This window comes from Protopterus annectens, chromosome 13.part0 (assembly GCF_019279795.1).
Source record: "Protopterus annectens isolate FY-2018-M chromosome 13.part0, PAN1.0, whole genome shotgun sequence".
Classification (NCBI taxonomy): domain Eukaryota; kingdom Metazoa; phylum Chordata; order Ceratodontiformes; family Protopteridae; genus Protopterus; species Protopterus annectens.
The window spans coordinates 1,226,129,016-1,226,154,061 of record NC_056747.1 but is presented as its reverse complement, the minus strand read 5'-3'; the positions used below and the strand labels follow the sequence as shown (position 1 = coordinate 1,226,154,061).

Sequence of the window (25,046 nt, the reverse complement as noted above, 5' to 3'; positions counted from 1 at the left end):
TTGGATGGCAGAGCTCGAAGGTCTGGGGATACCCCTTTGAGCGGTCCCGTACTTTCTGAGGGCCCCTCAGAGTCGGTGCCTGAGGAGTCCCCTAGTAAGAAGTTGTGCAAGAGGAAGCACATAGACTCCCAGGACGAGTCCCTCACTTCCGATACCGACCTCGAGGAGTCAGAGGGGTCCCCCAAGTCGTCCTCCGATGATGTTTTTTTCTCCGACATCCTGGAGATTTTGAGGTAGAAAGGCGACTGGCCTTCCAAGACCCCCTCTGAGGAGGAGTGGGTATTCCTCAAGGCCTACGGAGCTCAAACCTCCACCTCCTGGGTGTCTCCACCCTTAGACGAACTCCTGGACTTGATTTGTCGAAGGGTGTGGGAGAACCCTGATTCCGTGGAACCGGTGCCCAGACGTCCAAACAAGTTTCTGTCTTCTCCCCCAGGCAAAGAGTTCCTTACCAAAGGGGTTTCGGTAGATGCCTTGGTGGTGGCGGCAGCCACTCAGCAGGAAGTTACAGAGGCTTCTTCTTCAGTCCATCCTCCTAACAAGGAGTCCAGGAGTATGGACCGGTATGGGAAGCTTACCCTGTCTTCGGCGACCTTTACCTTACGGTCTTTGAATTACCTCTTTTATTTCACTCGGCTCCAAAGAGATCTCCTGAAGGAGCTAGGAGATACTCTGATGGGTAACATGCCTGAGGCAGTAGCGCAGACTGTTAACGCCCAGTTGTCTACCCTAGGTTCCATTGTCAACTCGTCTATGAGGCTCATATCTTGTGCAGCCGAGGGGGCAAGTAGGGCAGCTAGCTCAGGTGTAGCTCTTAGAAGGCAAGCCTGGATGCGCCTGTGTCGTTTCGCGGAGGCCTTTAAGTCTTCCTTCACTGACGCCCCCTTTGATGGGTCCTCTCTCTTCGGACCCAAAGTGAACGACACCCTCACCAGATGCGAACAGGAGGGAAAGACCCTATCTGCCGTAGGGGCCCATTTTTCTCTCCCTTCTAGGCCTTATCCCAAGGCTCAGAGAGGAGGGAAAATGTGGTTCAAAAAGTCTCAGAGGTCCTTTCCTGCAGATCAAGGTGAGTCCCCCTCCAGAGGCAGAGGGGGGGGGGTTATTCCGGAAGACGCCGTCCTAGAGTTAGAGGAGGCCCCAGCAACTTGGGAGACCGCGATTCCTTTCGCGGTTCTTCCTTCCAGCATTCCTGAGGCGTTGCCCGACTGTGATATTCTGGAACCAGTCGGGGGCTGAATTTCGTTGCATCTGGAAGCCTGGGAAAGCATCACCCAGAATCGCTGGGTGCTTCGAATAGTTACCGGAGGTTACACTATTCCCTTTGTGTCGACACCCCCCCCCCCCCCCAGTCAGAAGGATCCCGGATGTCCCACCCAGTCAACAGGATCAAGCAGCACTAGAAGTTGCAAAGCTGCTAGAAAAAGGAGTCATCCAACCAGCCCCCTCAGACCATGTCGGATCAGGAACTTACTCACAACTCTTTTTGGTGTCGAAAAGGACAGGGGACCTGAGACCCATTCTGCATCTCAGTCGACTGAATCACTACGTTCTGAAGTCCAAGTTCCGGATGGTCACACTTTAGTCCATTTTTCCACTGCTGGAGAAAGGAGTATGGATGTGCTCCATCGATCTCAAGGATGCCTACTACCACATCAAAATGGAGAAGGCATCCAGGAGTCATTTACGCTTCCGGTTAGGAGCCAGTCACTTCCAGTTTCGTGCCCTGCCCTTTGGTCTCACCACAGCCCCCAGGGTGTTTACCAAGTGTTTGGCAGTGGTGACAGATCACCTGAGACGTCTAGGATTCCAGGTGTTTCCGTATCTGGACGACTGGCTTCTCGCCGTCCTCACCAGGCATCTGCTCGTTCAAGCCAGGGAGACTACCATCTCACTTTGCCAACGTTTAGGAATTACTTTGAACTGGGAAAAGTCTGCCTTGCAGCCCTCACAGCGTGTTGTTTTTATAGGAGCAGAGCTAGACTCTATTAAAATGCGTGCCTTTCTGCCACAGGACAGGATAAGAGTGTTGCAGTCTCAGATCCACGCACTGTTGCCCCTCAGAAAAGTTCAGGCCAGGTTAGTTCTTCAGCTCTTGGGATCCATGGCTTCCACCATCATGCTGGTACCTCTGGCCAGGTTACACATGCGGATCCTACAGTGGCTCCTGTCGGTTCAGTGGTCCTTTTAGAAGCTTCCTCTTTCCCACCTGATACTTCTCACGGAACGATGCAAACAGGCCCTCCTCTGGTGGCTATGCTCCTCCAATCTGGACAGAGGAAGGAGCTTGATTCCTATGTCTCCAGTGGCCACGGTGACCACGGATGCCTCCCATATGGGGTGGGGGGGCATTATCTAGGCAGGACGGTCCAAGGCACCTGGCAAGATCACGAGGTACACTTGCACATCAATGTTCTGGAGATGAGAGCGGTGTTTCTGGCGTTGCGAGCACTCCAAGACTCTCTACCTCGGGGAACGATTGCAATTCACTCGGACAACATGTCCGTAGTGTGGTACCTGAACAAGCAGGGGGGAACCAAATCTTATCCCCTCTGCAGAGAGGCCATGCGAGTGTGGCAGTGGGCAGTGTCTTCCCAACGGTTTCTGGTGGCAGCGCACATTCTGGGAAGTCCAACGTGATAGCGGACAGGCTAAGCAGAGCTATTCTGATGCCTCATGAGTGGTCCCTGAACAACCGAGTGGCGGTTCAGATCTTCAAAAGGTGGGGTCAGCCTTGCTGCGATCTCTTCGCCAGCCCCCTCAATGCCAAATGCAGCAAGTACTTCACTCTGATCCCCCCACAGGGGGAGTCACACAGGGACGCTCTAGCTCATGATTGGCCCCCCCGGTCTGGTCTACGCTTTCGCTCCGTTTCCTCTGTTACCAAGAGTGATACAGAAAGCCATATCCTTGGGAAGCAGGATGATCCTTATTGCTCCACACTGGCCTTGACAAGTATGGTTCCCTTTTCTTCAACGGTACGCACTGGATGGTCTGTGGACTCTGGACCCAGTGCCGGACCTCCTGATTCACATGTCAGGACAACTTCATCCATCCCTGCGAACTCTGAGGTTGACAGCCTGGCTGCTCCACTTCCGTCGCTAGTCAGACGACATTCCTTTTCACCTGAAGTGGTGCACATCTTGTGTTCTTCTCATAAGTCTTCCACCAGGAAGATTTATTCCAGCAAATGGAGGAGATTCTCTATTTGGGCTCAGGCCCAAGGTTTGGACCCCTTCACAGCCCCAATTCTGCTGGTCTTAGATTTTTTAGCCATGTTGTTCCGTCAGGGCTCCGCGCCCACTACCATTAAAGTACAGTTGGCTGCAATTTCCAATTTTCACACATCTTACGGACCTCTCTTATGGACCACAAACTCTGTAAAGCCTTGATAAAAGGCACTTGGTTACTTTGTCCCCCTGTTTCAGAACCTGTACTGCCATGGGACCTGAACCTTGTGCTACAAGCTATTACATCACCACCCTTCGAACTGGCTGCTACTTGTGACTTAAAGTTCTTATCTTGGAAGACGGCTTTTCTGATAGCCATTACATCGGCCAGGAGGGTATCAGAACTTCAAGCTTTGTCCATTAAACCTCTGTATTTGATCTTTCATAAGGACAGAGTTTCCCTGAGGCTTAACCCTTCCTTCCTTCCGAAGGTGTCATCCACTGTCAATCTCCATCAATCTATTCAGCTACCAGTGTTCTTTCCAAACTTTTCCAATAAAGCAGAGTTCAGGTTTCATCAGTTGGATGTGCACAGACAACTGAGATTTTATTTGCATAGGACTAAGCATGTTAGGAAATCTGATCAACTGTTTGTGTCCTTTTCAGAAAACAGGGCAGGTTGTCCTATTTCCAAGTGCACAATTTCTAAATGGATCAAAGATTGTATTTCATTCATCTACTCGTCAGCAGGCAGAACTTTACCCTTTCCTGTCAAGGCTCATTCTACCAGGGCTATTTCTGCATCAATAGCTTTCCATGCTAGGCTTTCCTTGGATGATGTTTGTGCTGCGGCCACTTGGGCCTCTCCCAACACTTTTATTACTCATTACAAGCTGGACATGGCTTCTAGGGTCCGGGCTTCCTTTGGTTCCACAGTTCTCAGGAGTATCTTCCTATGAGCCTCCCAGGATAGAGGTGCTCGCCTACATTCCTACGTACCCTCCCACCTGCTGCCTTCCTAGAGGATTTGGAGGAATATTAGCTCTGTGGACCCTTCAAGGTCAGTGAATTTTTTCCCTTATCTGGCTGGAATTTCTTCCAGTGTTGATTGAGTATGGGTTATGATTGGTATGATTGCAAACAAGATCTGGGGCTAGGGCGAGGTGCATCTTGGGATACCGGGTTAGCCCAGCGAATTAGAGACATTGTGCTAGAGAAATTTGTCCGAGTCGGCTCCGAAGCCATGAGTAAGGAATGTAGGCAAGATTGACCACATACATCGATCGTTATGCTGAGTACATAACTGACTGTTTTATAGCAGGGAAATTAGCCCAAAATGGCCAATAAACTACTAATTTCTGGGCTGAAACAACTCCGCCAGGGACGGATAGGCTGCTCAAAGCTGCCTCTCTCAAAGTGAACAGAGAAACTTCCTTCTATCCAAGTAAGGTATGGGCAAACACAGAAACTTGTAACACAGCCCTGAATTCAGCACTAACCTGAAAACTGGACTATATTAGCTTAGAAAGGCGGGAAAACAAGTATTTTTTTTTTTTCAGAAAATAAAGCAGATACAATCAAAAAAACACTTTAAATGCACAGAAATGGCTATCACACTTGAGTGTGTAGCCTAATTTAAACACAAAAACAACTTTGTTAAAGTGCAGGCAGTAAAATAAATACAGTATGTAGCTGAAACAAGCTTTTTAAATCACAGAAACTCTAGAAAATTGGCGTTTTAGGTGGAATTCTTGATCAGCTGTGTCAGAGATGATTTGTCCTAGTTTCAAATATGTATGTAAATACACATACAGTGGATATAAAAAGTGTATACACCCCTGTTAAAATGCCAGGTTTTTGTGATATAAAAAATGAGACCACATTAAATAATTTCAAAACTTTTCCCACTTTTAATGTGACCTATAACCTATACAATTCAATTGAAAAACAAACAAATCTGTTGGGGAGGGGGGGGGACATACAATAAGCTGGTTGCATAAGTGTGCACATCCTTAAACTAATACTTTGTTGAAGCAACTTTTGATTTAATCACAGCATTCAGTCTTCCTTGGGTACACACCTGCCATCAATTAAAGCAAGACTAATTAACCCCAAATAAAGTTCAGCTGTCCTAGAAGGATTTTCCTGACATTTACTCACTTGCCTGCTACAGCAAAAGATATGGTTTGCAGAGAGCTTACAAAGCATCAAAGGGATCTCATTGTTGAAAGTTATTAGTCAGGAGAAGGGTACAAAAAAAAATCTACAGCATTGGATATACCATGGAACACAGTGAAGACAGTCATCAAAAAGTGGAGAAAATGTGGGACAGCAGTGACATTGCAAAGAACTGGACATCCCTCCAAAATTGATGAAAAGACAAGATGAAAACTGGTCCGGGAGGCTGCCAAGAGACCTACAGCAACAGTGAAGGAGCTGCAGGAATTTCTGGCAAGTATTGGTTGTGTACTACATGTGACAACAATCTTCCATATTCTCCATATGTCTGGACTGTGGGATAGGGTTGCAAGATGGAAGCCTTTTCTTACACAAAAAAACATCCAGGCCTGGCTAAAATTTGCAAAACAATACATCAGGTCTCCCAAAAGAATGTGGGAAAATGTGTTATGGTCTGATGAGACCAAGGCTGAACTTTCTGGCCACAATTCCAAAAGGTCCGTTTGGCACAAAAACAACACTTTGCATCACCAAAAGAACACCATCCCCATGGTGAAGCATGGTGGTGGCAGTATCATGCTTTGGAGTTGCTTTTCTTCAGCTGGAACTGGGGCTTTAGTCAAGGTGGAGGGAATTATGAATGGTTCCAAATACCAGTCGCTTTTGGCCCAAAACCTTCAGGCATCTGGTAGAAAGATGAAGAGGAACTTCACCTTTCAACACAACAATGACCCCAAGCATACACCCAAATCAATAAAAGAATGGCTTCACCAGAAGAAAATTAAAGTTTTGGAATGGCTCAGCCAGAGCCCAGACCTAAATCCAATAGAAAATCTGTGGGGGTGACCAAGAGATGCCCTTGCAATCTGAAAGATTTGGAGCACTTTTACAAGGAAGAGTGAGCAAATATTGCCAAGTCAAGATGTGCCTTGCTGATAGAGTCCTACCCAGGAAAACTGAATGCTGTAATTGAATCAAAAGGTGCTTCAACAAAGTATTAGTTTAAGGGTGTGCACACTTGCGCAACCAGCTTATTGTACGTTTTTTTTAATTTTTTTGTATTTTTTCCATTAACAGATTTGTTTGATTTTCAATTGAATTGCACAGGTTATAGGTCCCATTGAAGGTGGGAAAAGTTTTGAAATGATATATTATGGTCTCATTTTTTATATCACAAAAACATGACATTTTAACAGGGGTGTATACACTTTTTATATTCACTGCATGTAATCATCATATGTTTGAGTATGTATGTAAATACAAAATAAATGTGCATATCCAGTGACTTAGAGGAGTTCAGAATTTTATCAGGAAAGTAAATTACACCTGGAATAGTGACAGTAAATGTTGGTTGAAACTTTACTGTGGGAATATAGAGATATAGCATAGGCTATAACACAGAGTTTGCAAATCACAGGAGGAGCACATACGTAATTGTTCTAATTAGTAAGAAGATGTGTTGTAATTATATGGAGAAGAATCTATAGATGCATTTTTCTAAAATACGTTTAGAATTATAGAGAAGTGATTGTCTGCATAAAACAGATTTTATGTGCTCTGGCCCAGACCTCTTGTTGTCTAATCAAGTCCTTGCATCATCCATTTAGCTGTGTACTTCCCCTTCCTTTCAGTAGTGTCCTTCTCTCTTCTCCATAATCTTCTATTTTGTATGCTGTTTCTTATTTTGAAGCTGCCTGCACGTGTTTGGCGTTTTCAGGAAGTTTTGCCCTACTCTTTCACCTTTAAAAGTTGGAGGGATGATCTCTCATTTCCATTTTAATCTATTTTGCCCATCTAGGAAACTGAAACAGCCATTAAGGTATGGATCAGATTATACTGGCTGACTCTTCAACTCGAAATAAGGTGTTGTATGTAACAGACGAAATAGAATTTCAAAATGAAATGGTGTAGAATTCCCGCTTTTTTCGAGCATTGTAGTTTATAAGTGTTAGCATTCCTTATAATGATCGGTTAAGAATTGGGCTTTAAGAATATAAACACATCCTGTCATCTAGTGTTCAATATTCTAAATGGTAACATTTTTTTTTCATAGTTTGTTTTGCTTAATTTTCTTCATATATGCCTATAGTTTAACAGCACAGCCTTACAAACCTGCCTGTGGTTTCTGCCTACTATATTTCTTTGTCTTTTTTATATATATATATATATATATATATATATATATATATATATATATATATATATGAGGCATCCAGTTCTCCTCCCTTTTTTCACATTAATATTAAAAAAAATAAAGAATTTGCTGGACGAAAGATACTGTATAAAACCTTGCACTTTCAGCCTTGCATTTTAATGTTTTTTTTTTTTTTAAGGGGGGCATATAGCCCTTTCTGTATTTCAGTTCCCTTGATGAGATATTCTTGACAGTTGTAAGTCAGTGGGAAGCATTTACTGTAATTGCCATTAACCTCACAGTAGTGACAGCTGCAGCCACACCAGTAGTCCCAGTGTCTGCTAATTGCAAGGACAGAAGGTCATTGTTCATCATTAGTTTTCGTTCTTTTTTTTCCTGCAAACATCGGCTTGCTCATACTTGATAAAACCGCCGTAGTTGTCTGGTACGTCCATGACGCTACCTTTAGGCTGTGTAAAGCATGTGAGCTCCCTTAGATGAAAGCATTATGGGTGGCCTGGGTATCACGGAATTTTGCCATAGTTAACGCTCATCTAGCAGTGTAAGCCATACTGGTTAACACAACTGACAGCTCCTTTCAGAGGACCACACAAGGTTACCCTTCAGGTGTTTGTGTGGCAGCAGAACAGCACGTAAACAAGCAGATGTAGGGCACTGCAAAAGACAATGCACTCAGTGCTGCCTGCAAGAAGTGGCAACATCTAAGGTAATGTTTACATTGACGTAATTGACAAGTTGATAACAGCCTCATTATAATGTGAGGTCTATTCTTTGTGTCCCTGAGGTTACAAACACCATGCCAAAGTGTCTTGATGAAAAAGGTGTATTTTGTTTTTATGACTGATAACTTTCATAGAGGTAGCTTCTCCTATCTGAATTAAAGATTCTTAGATGTGTGCGCCATTCTTTTGTAAGCCAAGCTGTAAATATTTTGCTTAACAGCTTTACATTAGACTGTAAGTACAAGAAAAGGCTGTTGGATTCTGGCTTCATTTGTCAATAACAGAGTTTATTAGGTCTCTTAAGAGTTGGAAATGTTGCCTGGAGGTTAGATTATAAGCTAAGATGTTTGAAATCTGCAACAGAGCTCGGTTTCATATAAGCTCCACTTATGTGCATTGTGCTCTGAGCAAAGTACTTTTTTTCTTAAGAATGCATCTGAAAGTAGCACTTGGGTCAGTGTTGCTTTTTTTCTTCCCAAAACCAATTACAGCTTGTGTCTAATTAGGACAGTACAACCCATTTGTATTCAGTCATTGAAGTGAGTACTATAGCACAGAGTGATTATCCAGGCACCAAATAATCAGAGTGGCTCAGCATGCTGCATTTGATCAGTAAAGATTTGTCTTGGTTATCCAATCTTAAAGCTTGTGTGTCATGTGCACACGACTTATTTTTATGTTGTTTGTTGTATGATTGCTTTAATATTTAAGTTAAAAATGTTTGATGAGGATTTTGTAAACTGTTGGTCATATTGCTGCTTTTGTCTTACCTTGATGAGGTGGCTGCCTACCAGAAGTGCAGTACCTGTAATTTCAAGTCCTGCATCTGCAAAAAATTAACTGCAGGTACCTAGAAAAATGTCAGAACTCCCTGTAGTACTGGTAAAGCTTTTTTACTTTCACCCCCTGCACTGCCCGACTCTCATTCTACTTATATATGCTAACTCTAAGGTCTCTGTACCCTAGAATAAGGGGAACGCTCTTACAGCTTTGCACCCTTTGAACTCTGTGTCTTATAAATTTGCACTTTATGGTCTTGCGGTTCTGACAGTCACAGCTGCAGACCTTGGAATTTTAGCTGGATTGCAGTGAAGGGTAATGATACTCTATTTTTGTTTTCATATACAGTGTAGGCTGTCTTTCCTTTCTCAAGTTATATAAGACAAGCAAATGTATTTGCTTAGAGTTAATATTTGGGAAAGGTGCTTAGTTGAGAGTTATTTACACATGTACTCCAGAGAGTAGTTTTTTTTTTTTTTGCTGGAAATTATGAAAGTCAGTTGTATCTGCAGGGTACTTGAGTAGCAGATAAGTGAAAGGAGTAGCGATGGGTACTCCCGTCGCAAATACATATGCTAACATCGTGATGTACATGTGGGAAGAGAGATATGTGTTATCTGTACTTAATAGCTCTAGACAATATATAAAATTTTTATAAGCGTTTTGTAGATGACCTTTTTATAATTTGGGAAGGTAGTCAAGAGAATTTTTGTAACTTATATATATATATATATATATATATATATATATATATATATATATAATAGCACCTCATTTTTGAAATGTAAGTATGAAGTTTCAAGTCATCAGATTGCATATTTAGATGTTTTATTGTACAAACATGAGAATGGAGAAATACAGATTGAGATGTATAAGAAAGAAATTAAGCATAATAACTATTTACATCGCAACAGTATGCATCCCCCCTTTATGTTTAACAACATTGTGAGAAACCAGATGCAATGGGTGGCAATATTAAATACCACTGAAGATACATTAGATTATCAGTTAGATCGTGTAGGTACAGATTTTGTAGTCAGAGGGTACTCTAAGAGAGATGTATACAGTGCACAAAGAGAAGTTAAGCAGTCAAGCTTAAAAGGAGAGGTGCAGCCCTGTTTTAGTGAGACACACCACTCTGATACAAGTGCACAATTTAAAACAAACAAGACAAGATGTTTGTTAATATACAATAGGAACACTGAAGCAGTTAAAAACATAATTCGTAAGCACCGGACACTTCTACGAGATGTTCAAGGACTAGGTGATATAGTTGAAAAACACCCTTTGTTTGGTTATAATTGCAATAGTACGTTGAAACAAACATTATGTTACAAAGAACACCAAAAATTTTTTTTTAATGGCATAGGAAATAAGCATGGTACTTATAGATGTTATAATTGTGTTTATTGTAAGCATCTATATATAGCTAAATCAATAAAGCATCGAGTAACAGGAAAAGATTTTATTTTACATGCTTATGGGAATTGCAGTACAAGCAACTTTGTTTGTATGGCCAAGTGCATATTGTGAGAGTGTTATTGTGTAGGAATGATGAACAGAAAATTCAAGGAACATATAGCTGGTCATCTTAGTGAAATTAAACACAAAGTCACCACTAATGCATTTAGTAAGCATATATATTAGAAAAGGGTGAGGAACATAGTTTTAAATTTATGATTATAAAAGTAATTTATAAGCCGTTGAGGGGATATGAAACTTTTAACAGAAAATGAAGAGATGAAGTGGATATTACATATGAGAGCCCACATTTGCCCCAAACTCAATCATTATTTTACTTTAAAACCCTACTTGAAAGTGTTACATCAGAAGGCTTAAATGACTGTCATGTGACTTTAAGTATTTAAGTTGTGTGTTTTAATTGATTTGTATTCGCCTGAGGAAGGCTTGATGGTGAAAGTTTTGACTTTGTGTCAGAAGTTTTAACTTGCGATTTTAATAAAAATTGAGTGTTTCCAGTACCTCTTTTCTTGGATTTTTTTTTTTAAGTAGCAGATATCCTTAAAAGAGATGATTATGTAGTAAATCGTGTCCTTAGTAGGACTGTACAGAGTGTAATGGAACTGATTATGAGGAGAAAGAGAACTGCAGTGCTGAAGTATATTTACTTGTTGCAGACTTGCAAAAATGTATGCAACAAATACAAGGAAGGAAGGGAGGCATGTCAAGTGAGATCTTGAATTTTGTTATGTATATCTCTCATAAATGACCCTCCCTGGTGCTTCTTTTTGGTTCCCTATATTTCACTCCAGCTTTGCATTTCTTCTTGGAAGCTCCTGTGCTTATGGTGTGCACTTACTACATCAGAGCAAGCCACTGTGTCACATGCCACACCAATCTGAGCATACTTCACCTCTGAGTCCCCTCATTTCTTTTCTGCGACTTGTATATGATCTCAGTTGTAACATTTGCCATGGGAAAGTTTTTATGTTTGAACCCTGAAGCATAGATCCCTACAGAATGTTCATATGGCTGTTGGATAATGATCCAGAGCCAACTTCCGCACAGTCTCTACTGCTTGTGAGAGGAGTATAACGAGAAGCACTGCCATAACTGCCAGCAGTTCTCTCCTACTACCTGGAGCTATAAGGAGGAGATTTTCTGGCATGTCTTACTACCTAAAAAATGATGGCAGTCAAAAGTGTGCTACTCAAAGATCAGTGGAAGGGATTTTTCACTTAGTCCAAGTCTTTTCCACAGCATATCTCTCTTGCTGTTGCACAGTTGTTGTTGTGTCTTTCGGCTTTTCCATGTTAGGGGTTGCCACAGCGGAACTCCAGTCCGCTAATGATTGGCAGTAGATTTTTACGTGCAGAGTTGCCGGCCCTGACGCACAACCTTCAACGAAGGTACGGCCATTCACGCATGTCTCCACACAGAAGACGCTCTGGCTGAGAATCGAACAGGACAACGTCTTACTGTAAGGCGACAACGCTACCACAGCACCACCACCACCGCACCTTTTCCACAGCATATCAAAAGGGTAACAGCATATCAAAAGGGTAAAATAAGTTAAAACATTTTTTGTTTGTAGCTGACTTGCAGAAATGTATGCAGATGCAAAGGCAGTCAGTTTTATAACCTTCCTTTGAGATAAACCCACTCAGGGCACTGCATCAGGATTGCTGTTTGTCACATTCTTGCTGTGAGGCCTCAGGTTCATGCCTGTCATTTACTCTGACAGGTATTAGTCTATAGGAGGTGCACCTTAGTGGTGCATCATGGGACATAGGCAGTGGCCATCACTTGAATAGCTAACTGGAGTAAGCCAGTGATTGGCTAGATCTCGGACGGTGATACCTCAAAGTCAGTTGGCCATAGGTTTGTGGAAGCACTTGGGACTAGGACTTTTTATCTCCCCTTTATTTCAGCAGTGCTAGATGGCTTGGGTTGAAGGAAGGACCACTTGTTTATTCCTCAGGATCCATGGCCCAACCTCTAGGTTTCAGCCAAATAACTGAGGTCTGGTTTGACCTGTCATTGTGGGTGCAGGAATGCATTTGTAGGGAATATAGCCTACAGTGAAATTCTCAAAAGTCACCGTGCTGCTTTCATTGACATTGACAGTTGAATCTTGAGTGTTAGTCTCCTATTGCCTGACATTCCGTGGCAGGTAATCATAATTTTTACCTCACATCATCTGTGCATGAACATACCCTGTATGAAACGGAGCCATATTTCCTCTAATTTTTTTTGCCTCCACATCTGCTGACCCTCAGCCCTCCTCCTGTCAGATTTGAGCCAGTTCCTTCCTCCATGGTGGGGAGCCTTCCATAACAACAGAGGCAAGAGCTGTCTGGTGGGGGGGGGGGGGGGCATCATTCAGGCAGGTAGTCATGATGGTTGCTTGTGTCCACCTTGGCATCCTGGATATGAGGACATGTGTGATGGCTCTAGCTCCATCCTTTGAGCAGGGGAATGAGTGAACTGCATCACCACAGGGGACACGCTTCTGTGTGCCTACCCTTGTTTCTGAGTCATGCTTTTTGCTTTCTAATCCCTCTTCCAAGAGGACTTTTGTATCCCATATCCCATTTTGCCCTCTCCTGAATGAGCATGCCCATCCACCCCTGCCAACTCCATCAGTTGCTAGAGCCACTAATTGATCCTTGGTCACCTGGTATGCAGTCAGGACTTTATCCCTGTGTTCATCCAGTGTTGTTCCATCTACATCCTCTGTCAGAAAAACCTTCAAGTCTCTGAAATTCACCCTGAACTAAGTGATGGCCCTCATGTTCTTTTCATCCTTGGAATCATTTCAGTAAGTATCTGGGTAAGGAGAAGGAGCCTTGTAATGTCCCCTGTTTGAGTCCATCATTAAGAATGCCTGATATGCAACTCGGAAACACTTGGATTCTGTTCATTTGGCTTCCAAGAAGGCTGTTGCTCTCTATGTGCCTCTGGCTGATTAGAGAGAGATCCTGACAAGGCATCCTGTAGCACACTACTACTCAAGCTCTTCAGTCTGGCACCTGAACCAGAGGGCACAACATTTTGCCATCTTGCTGTATGACAGAAGTCTTCTGAAGGAGTAGACGGGATGGAAAAGAATATCTCTTATGCCACCTTGCAGCTTAGATCCCACAACTTTTTGTCTCTCCTGTCCAAATTCCAGTCTGCATAAGCGAAGCAACGGTCCCTCTGGCAGATGTACTCTGCCAGGTGGAAGAGGTTCTGTGTTTGGATAAGAATATGTTTTTTCTGTTTCAGGCACCTGTATGATTTACATCTCAGCTATTTCACTGTCAAGGTGCATGTGTAATTAATTTCTTCACATTATGACTTGGTTTAACAGCTCTTTAAAGAGGCTTTGCATCTTCACATTCCATTGAAGAATCCTTGCTTTCTTATTAAAACAAAAAAAATCTTCCTAGTGGCTGTCACTTTTGCCCATAGGATCTCTGAAGGTTGCATGCCCTTATCTGTAGATGATCATATCTGGTCTTTCATGAGAAATAGGCATCTCTTAGGACCATCTGTTATTTCTTTTTGAAATTGGTGGCAGAGTTAAGCCAGTCCATTCACATCCATGTTTTCTTTTCAGGGTTAGAAACCAGGGATGAATAGGCCCATTTACTAGATATATACTGACAACCCAAGTTCCACTAGAAGAGAGTGCATGAGTTTGTGGAGATGGAATAGCCGTTTGTTTCCACACTAGCATGGAAGGTCTGTCTTTTGCCATTAGGCAGCAAACCACCTTTTGGACTATGCTATTGTCAATGGCTGCTTCACCAGGCGCTTGTCTGCTAATAGCGTTTGCTTCAGCAATGACCCCATTGCAGTTATTTGTGCCATGGCCACTTGGTTGTTATTTCACACCTTCATATATTACTATATTCACTCCTTTATTGTTATTACATTTAAAAAAGCACTCCAAGTCTAAATGGATAATCTCTTGTCTTAAAAAGTTAAGTATACTGATACAAAGTCAGTTTGTTAATAAACATTATTCTATAGATCTGCAAAATATTCAGTATGACTCAGTCAACTACTGTTTTTCAAATTAACTCATGTTTCCCTCTCTAAACATTTTTCTTACCTCATTTTGCTCATGGTTCTGTAAATGTACCTTCTTCTCCTATCTTTGTCTCATTCCTCTTACCGTCTTTGTCTTTCTTTATTGTAGTAGATCCAATACTGATATTAACCAGTAATTACTCTATGTCCCTCTTCCATTGTCATTATATACTAATCATATAACTTGTAAAAGAGTTATGCTATAAATAAATATCTTTCAGGAGAATGTAGTGTGAACATTATAAAATTGGGCTTTATGAATAATGTGCATATACAAAGTCCAATGTATTAGTCCTTTATTCAGCTGTTTATTTCAGTTGTGGTCTGCTGGAGGATTCTGATATGTTTCTTTTGCCACTGGAGTTTCACCTTACATTGGGCAACCTACGAGTGGGTATTAGTCGTCGTTGTTATTATCTGTTGTCATTTCTGTGTTTTATTGTCCAACTTTTGTAATGTAGAAAAACTAGTGTATTGTTTGTAAGAATACTCTGTTTTTAGGTATTTGTAAAGCTTTTCTTCTTGGGCCTCTGCTGTAAAGTTTTTTGGCCCTTTTGGCCTATCCCATTATAAAAAAGAAATACATAAGTATATCCATTTAAATGTGTGTGTGTGTGTGTGTGTGTGTGTGTGTGTGTGTGTGTGTGTATATATATATATATATATATATATATATGTATGTATGTATGTATTACTTGAAATATGAATTCAAGAATCAGTCTATCACTGGGACCTTGATGCTTCAGGACTCCGGCTTCTGAAACTCTCCCCTTAGATATGTACTGTTGTCTTGTGCTTGGGATTCATTTTAAATGTGAACTCTCAAAGGGAGGTCCAGTATGTTAGATAAAACATGTATATTGCTCACATTATCAGTAGATCTGTGAGGGAGACTCGTAGAAACTGTCCTGCTATTGAACTGTGCTTTGATGACCCCCCCCCCCCAATCCAGTTGCTGCTGTTGCAGTCTTCCTCAGTCTGGTGGGGATATCTTTATTTTTGTCAGGATTGCAAGTGTCATTTTTTTTATTTCAGGAAATGCATTTACTAGAAAATTGGTGAACATTCAGGCCCACTGGTAGGTATACTTTTCAAATGTGTTGTATGATGTCACAGCATATGCAAATATAAAGCATGCTCCAAATCTCAGGAATTTCCAAGAAAAATGTTTAATTGGAGTGGAAGTGAAGATGATCCCTCTCATAGACCCACTAACCAATGCCTCTTCATAGATCAGCTGATATAGAAAGAAAGTCTCTGTTATTTTCTGATCTTAGAAAAATGTTATCAGTTAACAGAGTTACAAATTTACAAACAAATAAATTTAAACCTGTACATTCAGTCTAATACATTAAATATGTGCTGATGCCTTTGTCATTGTTGTAATGTAAATGGCCCCATGTCAAGTAATTTAACTTCAGAATATTTAAACTATATGGTATTATCTTTTTAAAAATGAAGAACGCAGTCATAGTTAAAAGTGGTAACCAAAAAAAACAGCTAAGATGATGCAGTAGAGATAAAGTAAACGTTTGTTGGACTGTTGCTGTTCAGATCAGTCCACAACAGTATAGGTTCATAGGATGGCATTAGGCTATCGGCCCTAAGGCCTATACAAGCCTAGCCATAACAATTCCCTGGCTATTTCTTCCCACAGTATTTACTTCCCTGGACCCTTGTCTAGCAGGGCGACTGACGTGATCCCTGGGGTGAATTTCCTATCTCCCAACCAATTATCAAGGTTCCTTTTGAAGAGGGCCAAAGAGGCGCTGTGCTTGACATTTATGGGCAGTCTAGTCCAGAGTCTTTATTTTCTTTTGGACTGAACTCATCTGCTTGTTATATATCCGTTTAAAGCTGTTTATTGATATACAGCTTCATGTGATATATTCTACTTTTCTCATAACCTGTTTTTAAAATAGTATTTTGATTGAACTGTGTTTTAATCCACACTGCCATTTGTCTACAGGCATTAAGTATTCCTTACTGCATTTTAAGTCGAGGGGCAATGTTTAGATCTCATCTGTTGCTGATACTGTGCAGGCACTGGTGTATGTTAATAATGTGTAGCCATTTGTATGTTTCAACCTTGTTCTTGTCATTATATTAAGCATGCAGTTTACACTTTACTGTGTCTTCCTGTATGCCACTGCCTTCATACCTTTAATTTTACTTGCCCGTGTGGTGTCTGTTTCTTTCTTTTTCATCTTCTCAGGATCCATTAATTGCATTTCAGTCACAGTATTTCAGGAACAGTTTCACCCATTATCAGTAAAAGATGATTGTGTCATCTGTTGAGTACCACCTCTACTGTCATTTACTTTTTCCATGTCCATATCCCATTAATTTGTTTGTTTGGTGTTACCCTTTTGTAATGTGGTGGCTTCTCCAGTGTTTACAGTCATTTGGCCTCACAGTAAGACGCTGACCGGTTCAACTCTCAGCTAGAGCGTCTTCTGCATGGAGACATGCGTGAATGGGTGTACCTTCGTTGAAGGTTGTGTGTTAGGGCTGACAACTCAGCATGTAAAAATCAACTGCCAATCATTAGCGGACCAGAGTTCCGCTGTGGCGACCCCTAACCGGGAAAAGCCAAAAGACACAACAACTGTATCCAGATGATATGACACTGGGTTCCACAGCTGGTCCTATTACAGTTAGCAGACTGATATGTCTTGTATGTAAACTGTTTTTCATTGCAAGCATGCTTGGTTCCTTATTTTGAAAGATACATCATGGGGTTTAAAACGTTGTAACAAGAGTGAATCCACAATGCATCAGCCTTTGATAGTTGTGCATATGATGCAACTCTCCCTTTGCTGTGTTTTGGTTGGGTTGCATTAATCTAATCTGGCGCTGTGCATCTTGCCGCAGGTGTATTTTTTTCAGGAATATTTTGCTCTCATTGATTTGAGAGTATACGAGTTATCAGAGTATATTTTCACAATAGGACTGGGCTGTTCTTGGTTGTCACATCCTCATTCATTCTGGGTTTTTTTTTTTTTTTTTTTTGGACTGCCTTGTGGTGACTGACTTTGTTTTTTCTGCTCCATAGATCTTTGACGATGCATACAAGTCACAGCTCAGCTGTGTGGTTGTAGATGATATTGAACGACTTCTTGGTAAGTGTGTACTCTGTTTAAACTTAAACACAGTATAAATTGCATGCAAGATTCAGGAAACATTTCAGTGATGCTTTGTTGTTGTCATTTTGACATAGTCACAGTGATTCATAAACGGGTGAAGGGCTAAACAACTCAAACTTTAAAGGGGCTAAATGTACCATTTACTAAATGAATATGTAGCCACGTTACAATATTGAGTGAAACATGGAAAGTTAAAAAAAAAAAAAAAACATGATCATGTTGCTTAGCTCTTTGTCAGTGAATCCCAAATGAGTACGTCAGTTTAAATGCATTTTGCATTAGTGAGAGCAAAAAAGCAGACCCGCATGCACAAGTCCACTTTGCAGTTTATCTGTTAATGGCATGCTTTGTTGAGCTATGTATTGCCGTGGCTGTTGAGTCAAGGAATGATTTAACACTTAAAGAAATGGTTTAACACTTTTCCTTAGACATTTTGTTTATAGTTATCTCAGTGGCTTACTGTGAGAATTAATTTAGTTTTTTTGACATCTCATCAAAAGGCATTTCATTTAATTACACACACACACACAAGCACAAAGATATATATATATATATATATATATATATATATATATATATATATATATATATACACGCACACATGCATGTGCGCGTGTGCACACACACACACACACACACACACACACACACACACACACACACACACACGTTGTATATATATGTATATATATTTCTGTATTGAAATAATTAGTAGCATTATCTTATACAGCAGAGTTTGCATGTCATGGTAAGGTCTTTAAATCTTTTACTATTAACACCAGTGTCTATGACTTGTACGGGCTATTCTGTCATGATCTACACTTTTGACTAACACAGAATATGCAAGAGGTGATTTACCATAAGAATACATGTTAAATATGCATTGCTGTCTTGAGTATTGGGCGACACCTTTCACACCAAAATAAGCTTTACACTGAACAGCTGCAGAGCAAGTTATAATCACTGGGTAGCTGGGATCTCACTTAGCATGCTACCAGCCCATTGCCTTCTTCCCAAGAGTAACTAAAAACTTTTCCAAAATTATATTTGTATGTCACACACGCACACTATTTTCCAGAGGGCTTAATGATATCTTTTCCTTGCCAACATACATTTCCCCCATCTTTATGATAATGCTACTGCCACCTAGAGTACTGTAGCACACAGTAACACTTTTACTGCTTAGTCTTAAAATGAGCAAGCTGTTACATACTGGTATGGTAGTAGTAATTCCTCACAGGCTGGAAGTTGACAGCTGAGTTTAAACCAGTTCAGTACACATTCTGTCAAGCTAACAAATAACCCATCAGCCACAAGTGTTTAATCTTGAATAATATAATTCTTTTTATGTAGTAAATCCAATTCTGCAAATTACTTTATAAGATGAAATAAACAAATCGCTATTAACTTGCACTAAGAAAATGTAAAATAAATATATTTAAACAGATATCTAGCATATAGATCTCGGAGTATCAGATTATCTGGTCTTGTTATTGCCAGTAGCTAAAGATATACTTAATTGTCTGTTTTCCCGTTTTCTATGTTCAAACAGAAATTGTATAATTTTACAAAGAATGAAACTTCTAGCATGAACTCTGTCCGGGAGTGCAGACCAGGCTACTTAAACTAGATTATACTGCACTAAACTGTACTACACTAAACTGCAACAAAATAAACCAATGTTTCTCTTTCTCTCTCTCTCTCTGTCTCTCTTCCTTTGTACTTGGCAGAGTCCTATACATTATTTTCTGTTTTGTTTAGTTTGAATGTAAGGATTCCTGTTTCTACAGTCATGTACTTCTGATAGGGGCAAATAAGGTGATGTATTCTTTTGACCTAAATGACATTTCAAAGAATAGTAACCTTTAAGCACTTTAAATGTGTACACATTTGAAAAGCCAGTGTCACTACTTGAGTTAGATATACTCATGGTGCACATTGGCGAATGTTGTGTATGGCATTACTTTGATTTGGCTGACTGATATAAAAACGTTTCCTGGGCTGCATATTACTTTAGCTGTTGAGCTGAGAAACAGTAATTATTTTTTCATGGAAAATGTATTTAATTCCCAGGATGCCTTGCAGTGGGAATAAATATTGTTTTTATTTCTTTGACAAATACCGAGTCAGACTTTTCCTTGTCTCTGTCTGCTTTTAACTTCCTTCCCTTAAGTCTAGTAATAGAGGCTGATTTGTCTTTTTTTCTTTGTTATTTATGCACACAAAAGCACGGAAGGATTTAGCAAATTGAATACGTCTCCTAGTGCAGACTGAAGGAGTGATCTGTTTGATAGGCAAAATTTCATTATTCTGATCTGTTTACTTGGTAATATTTACATATGTAACCTGATTTTGGTTGTAAATTACAGAGGCTTGCATATTTTGGTATAGATGTATGTTATGCAGCTTCATTTCCCCCTCATCAAAAAAAAAAATAAAATAAAATAATATATATATATATATATATATATATATATATCCACATGTTCATAGGTCATACCACTGCTGTCTCTTTTATGGCAGACATTGCACTCTGAAAGTGTTGTAGTGTCCCGTGTCTGTGGTACGGACTTTTTAAAAGTGAAGTATCTTATGTGATTCACTTCTGTTACACACATTCCTCTTGGCAGAAGCCTTTGATGCTTCTTTGCATGTATGCTTTTTAGTAAAAGCTCTCTGAGATTCTTCCCATGTCAAGGTCTTGTTTGACTGTCACTTGATGAAATATGGCTACATTCATAGTGGAACAGTTAGATGGATCATTGTTTGCATTCTTATCAAAATCTTTATCCAAGTACACAGCAAAGACATGCGATTACTATGAAGAAATGAACTGGAATGGCATCTTATTTATTATATCTTCCCATTTTGGGCTTGTAATATGCCCCCACTTTCCTTTATTTATTCCCTCATAGACTGAGATTTGGAAAATGTAGTACTCTTGGCTTCATCAGTTCAGCAAGGAGGGGTGTGTTTACTCCTTAAAAAAAAATCTCCATTTTAACACATTTAATGTTTGGCATGTAGTAGGCTTTGTAGAACTGTGCCTCCTCCCCACTGAAAGCAAAACATCCCATGTTACTCCATCAAGACTTTATGTGCAAACCTCCAGCTGCCCCTGAAAAAAGCTAGCATGTTTCCACTTATTTATTTCTGTACCACCCAGGCCAACTTTCCATCACTTGAGAGGCTACTAAAGCTCTGGTGGATGTTGATGTAAGTGGACACCTTTTGACTTGTTGAAGGAGTGCAGCTTTAAAGTAAATAAAGAGCAATCGTAAAAAAATATAAACATAAAAATCATTCTTTGGAGAAGAATACCAGAAATTTTTTTAGCAGATGCAGTCCAAGGATCTTAAGTGTGATCCTCGGAACAGCAAATGATGTCCTTCAAGAATGCAACTGCAGTCATAACATATGGGTTGTCCTGCCTCAGGCAGCCCTCGGTCGGCCGGATTCCAAAGTCTGGGTCCGACGTTGGCTGATGTCGCATTTCTCTCCGACGTCAGAGCGGCTGGAGTACATAAGCATCAGCCGACGCCATCTTCTTCAGTCTTTCTTGCCGCGCGGTGCCCGAAGCAGAAGCAGTTCGCAAGTGCCGGTCTGTCAGCTCCTGTATTCTTCGAATCCGAAGTTATCAAAAAGCTAAGTACCCCGTTGGGGACCTTTTCTTGCCTCAGCCGATGTCAGAAATTACTGAAAAAGTAAATAATTGTTTGTCTTGTGGTAAACAAATACCTCATAACGATTTCCACTCTTACTGCCTTCCTTGCCTTGGCCCAGACCACGACATCTTGGCCTGTGCCGCCTGTGCTCGCTTCAACAAGCGCACTCTAAGGCGTCAGGTGGAGTTCGCTGAAGACTTTTTCGGCGAAAAATTCGATTATACAATGCTGTCGGAACTACCGACATCACAGACTCCTAAGAAATGAAAAGACCGGGACCGACATCCTCGGCCCGCGTCTTCCTCCGACACCACACCAAAACCTACCGCGAGTGCCCCGGTTCCCTCTGAGACGGTTATTTCACCGCTCTGAACCGAAGACACCGCATTACCGATACCTCCGATACCGGAGACCACACCGACGCCAGTTATTGATTTTCCTCCAGATACTGAAACTGAGGAAATGCCCAAGACCATTGCTGTGGATAAGGTCACTCCTGCACGTGGAGCTGCTAGGCCTCCCATGTCCATGTCTATCAAGGCCTACACACGTGCTAAGGCAGCCAGCAAGACCAAGCACCTTACTGTTAAAGCCTTACCTCAGCCTACTCCTGAAACACAAAACATGACTATGGCCGCATACTTAATCTCCATGATCAGAGGTTCACAGGCCCATCCTGAGAGAGGATCCCAGCCTCCTCCTGATAAGAGGCCCAGGGTTGAACCTTCTGACCCTCTCCCTTCAGATGAAGATTCTGAGGACTCTGTTCACTCCGACAGCCAGGAAGAGCCCTTCCAGACATATGAGGACTCAGATGCAGAGGACTCCATTCCCTCGGCCTCCCCTCCTGAGGATATTTCTTTTGGGGAAGTTCTGCATTCCATGAGGGAACATTTCAAGTGGCAAGGCCAGGAATATTCTGATTCCAGAAAGCACCTTCGAACCTTCCTTAAAAAGCCCCAACACAGGCCCTTAGCTATACCTCCTGTGCTTGATGTTTTGGATGATTTATACTCTGACTCCAGTGTTACCCCTGATACTCTCCCTCCTGCTCCTGCCAAGCCGGACAGATACTATAGAGTTCCTGAAACACATTCTCATTTTTTTAGAGCCCATGCTGTTGATTTAGAAACAATTTCTCAGGGACCGAAAGGGGTTTCAGCTACCACCTCCAAAAATCCTTTGCCTTCCAACAGGGAAGCTAGGTCATTAGAGAGATGGGGAAAGAAGGTTTACACCTCCACTACTTTATCTATGAGAGCTCTCAATTGTCTCTTTCATATGTTTCAATATCAGGATTACCTGTTAGATGATTTACAGAAAACATTGGCCTCTCCTGAACCTTTAGATAGGAAGTCTTTGCAGGAGGCTGTACATAATTCTCAGCAAGTTAGCAATCACTTCCTACAGTGTGGATATGATGCATTGGAAGCTTCATTTAGGGCAGCTATGACAGGGGCGGTCATTCGTAGACATGCATGGTTAAAAGACCAACCTCTACCAGATCATGTTAAGGCAAAACTTCTTGATACACCCTTGGAAAAGAACAAGCTTTTTGGTGCTAATGCTAAAGATGTGATGTTAAGTTGTCAATCTCGCCTTCATTCTTGCTTGATGGGTTCGGAGCCGATCCTCGGCTCCGACTCGGCACTTGCTAAGCTCGAGAGTCACTTTTACCAGCTCGAGGCAGCCCCATATCCCATGATGCAAGGCGGTAAGTACCCAGATCTCGTTTGCCGCTTCGCTGATGAGGTCCTCCTTTTACCAGCTCCTGGTAAGTGATTGTTATATTACTACTTTTGCCCCTTTCTTCAGAAAAAACTTTAGATAATTAGTTTTAATACAGTTTTAGTCCTTTTCTGACAAGATTTTCCCTGACTCCTTAAAAATTTCTAGTCAGACTTTCTCCCATCCCATCCCCCCCTTGTTAGGGTGTGTGTGTCTGTTTTTGATAGTTTTATATAATTTAATTTCTTGGACTAGTGTTGTGTGTGTGTGATTCACTATGTCTAAGGATAGGGTCTCAGGCTTTAAGAAGTGTGACTCGTGCTGTCAGAAGATGTCTCTGACAGACGGTCACACTTCTTGCCTTTACTGCCTGGGGCCTCTTCACCTGCAGGACTCCTGTGCTATTTGTCACTCTTTCAGCCAGAGAGTCCTGCAGGAAAGAAGAAATAAATTAATTTTGAGGGGCCTTCTTAAGCCGGAGGGCTCCCCGGCTAAGTCGGTTCCATCTAACACTTCAAAGTCTTCCAAGGCCCAGGCTTCTGTGTCCAAGCCTGTGGCCTCGGCTCCGACTCTTTCAGAGTCGAGATCGGCTCCGGCTGGAGCCGACTGTACTTTACATAAACCTTCGGCACCGATGGCTATCGGTGCCGATTCTGGTTCGACCACTTCGGTGTCGGCTCCGATCGGTTCTGACCACCATGTGGCTCAGGCATCGGTGTCGGCTCCGATCGGCTCCGACACCGTTACTTTTGTGGCTGTATCGGCTCCGGCTGGAGCTGATGCATAGAAGCTACCTGTCGGCGCCGATAAGTTGTCGGCTCCGACAGTTTCTGTGGTTTCATCGGCTCCGATGGGTCCTTCGAGGAAGAGGTCTAGGTCCCCTTCCTTGGAGCCGATACTTTCGGCTCCGACTTCGCCTCTCCTCTCGGAGCGGAGCCATCGGAGCCGATCTTCAAGGTCATCCAGGCTTTCTGACCATGATTTAGAGAGAGTGGTCAGTAGATTACTTAAGTCACAGGCACTGGCCCAAATGCTACATAGTCTGTCTCAGCAGACGACTATTGGTCCACACCCCATTGCAGTTCCTCCTTCGACGTTACCTCAGAGTTTGGAGTTGGAGTCTTCGGGAATGGTTACTGCTACGGCTGAGGGACAGATACCCCCTTCTGTTCCTCCAGCCTCTACTCTTATCTCCTCTTCGAGACCTTCCTTAGAGGGATTCGGTGGCCGGGCTTCCCTGGTCTCCTCCGAGGGGGTGAGTGGCATCGGACCCTTGTCCGAGCCCGCTCTTCCCCTTGGAGCCTCGGCCTTGGTGAGCTCGGCTCCGACATCTGCCTCGGAGCCTTCCCTTTCGGTGGGCCCTGGAGTTCCTAGTTCTTCGGAGCGGGTTCTCTCGGACCTCCCTGGGAGGGGAGCCTTCGAGGTGATGAAGAGTGTGCTGGCCACTGGTCTCAGCCAGCAGTCTGTTCCCTTAGCTCCTCCCTCTATAGTGCCTGTTGACATCTCTGCCACTTCTCTTGCTACAGGACCCAGAGATCCTCCGCCTCAGGTTTCCCCACTGGGAATATCCCCCTCTTCCGAGGATTCTCCTGATTTGTCGGGAGATCCTCCGCGGAAGAGGACTTGTAAGAGGAAACACGTAGACTCCCCCGAGTCTATCACTTCAGATACTGACTTAGATGAGTCAGAAGGATCCCCAAGATCCCCCTCTGAGGATGTCTCCTTCTCAGACATCCTAGAACTCCTTAGACAGAGGGAAACTGGCCCACCAATAATCCCTCTGAGGATGAGTCAGTATACCTGGAGGCGTTTGGCTCTCCGCCCTCCACCTCCTGGGTGTCTCCCCTTCGACCCCTTATGCAGGTTATTGCCCGAAAGGCGTGGGCTGCTCCTGACTCTGTAGAGCCAGTCCCTAGGAGGCCTTCTAAATTTATTACTGCCCCGTCGGACAAGCAATTCCT

General features: G+C 42.2%; 1 protein-coding gene across 1 annotated transcript in view; it reads left to right on the top strand.

Moving 5' to 3' along the window:
• NSF (N-ethylmaleimide sensitive factor, vesicle fusing ATPase) overlaps nt 1-25,046 on the top strand; it is a 1,516,106-nt gene that overhangs the window by 1,294,114 nt on the left and 196,946 nt on the right. Inside the window, exon 16 of the mRNA XM_044055231.1 lies at nt 17,602-17,668. Coding sequence (XP_043911166.1) covers nt 17,602-17,668 — 67 coding nt within the window. The remainder of the gene's footprint in view (nt 1-17,601; nt 17,669-25,046) is intronic.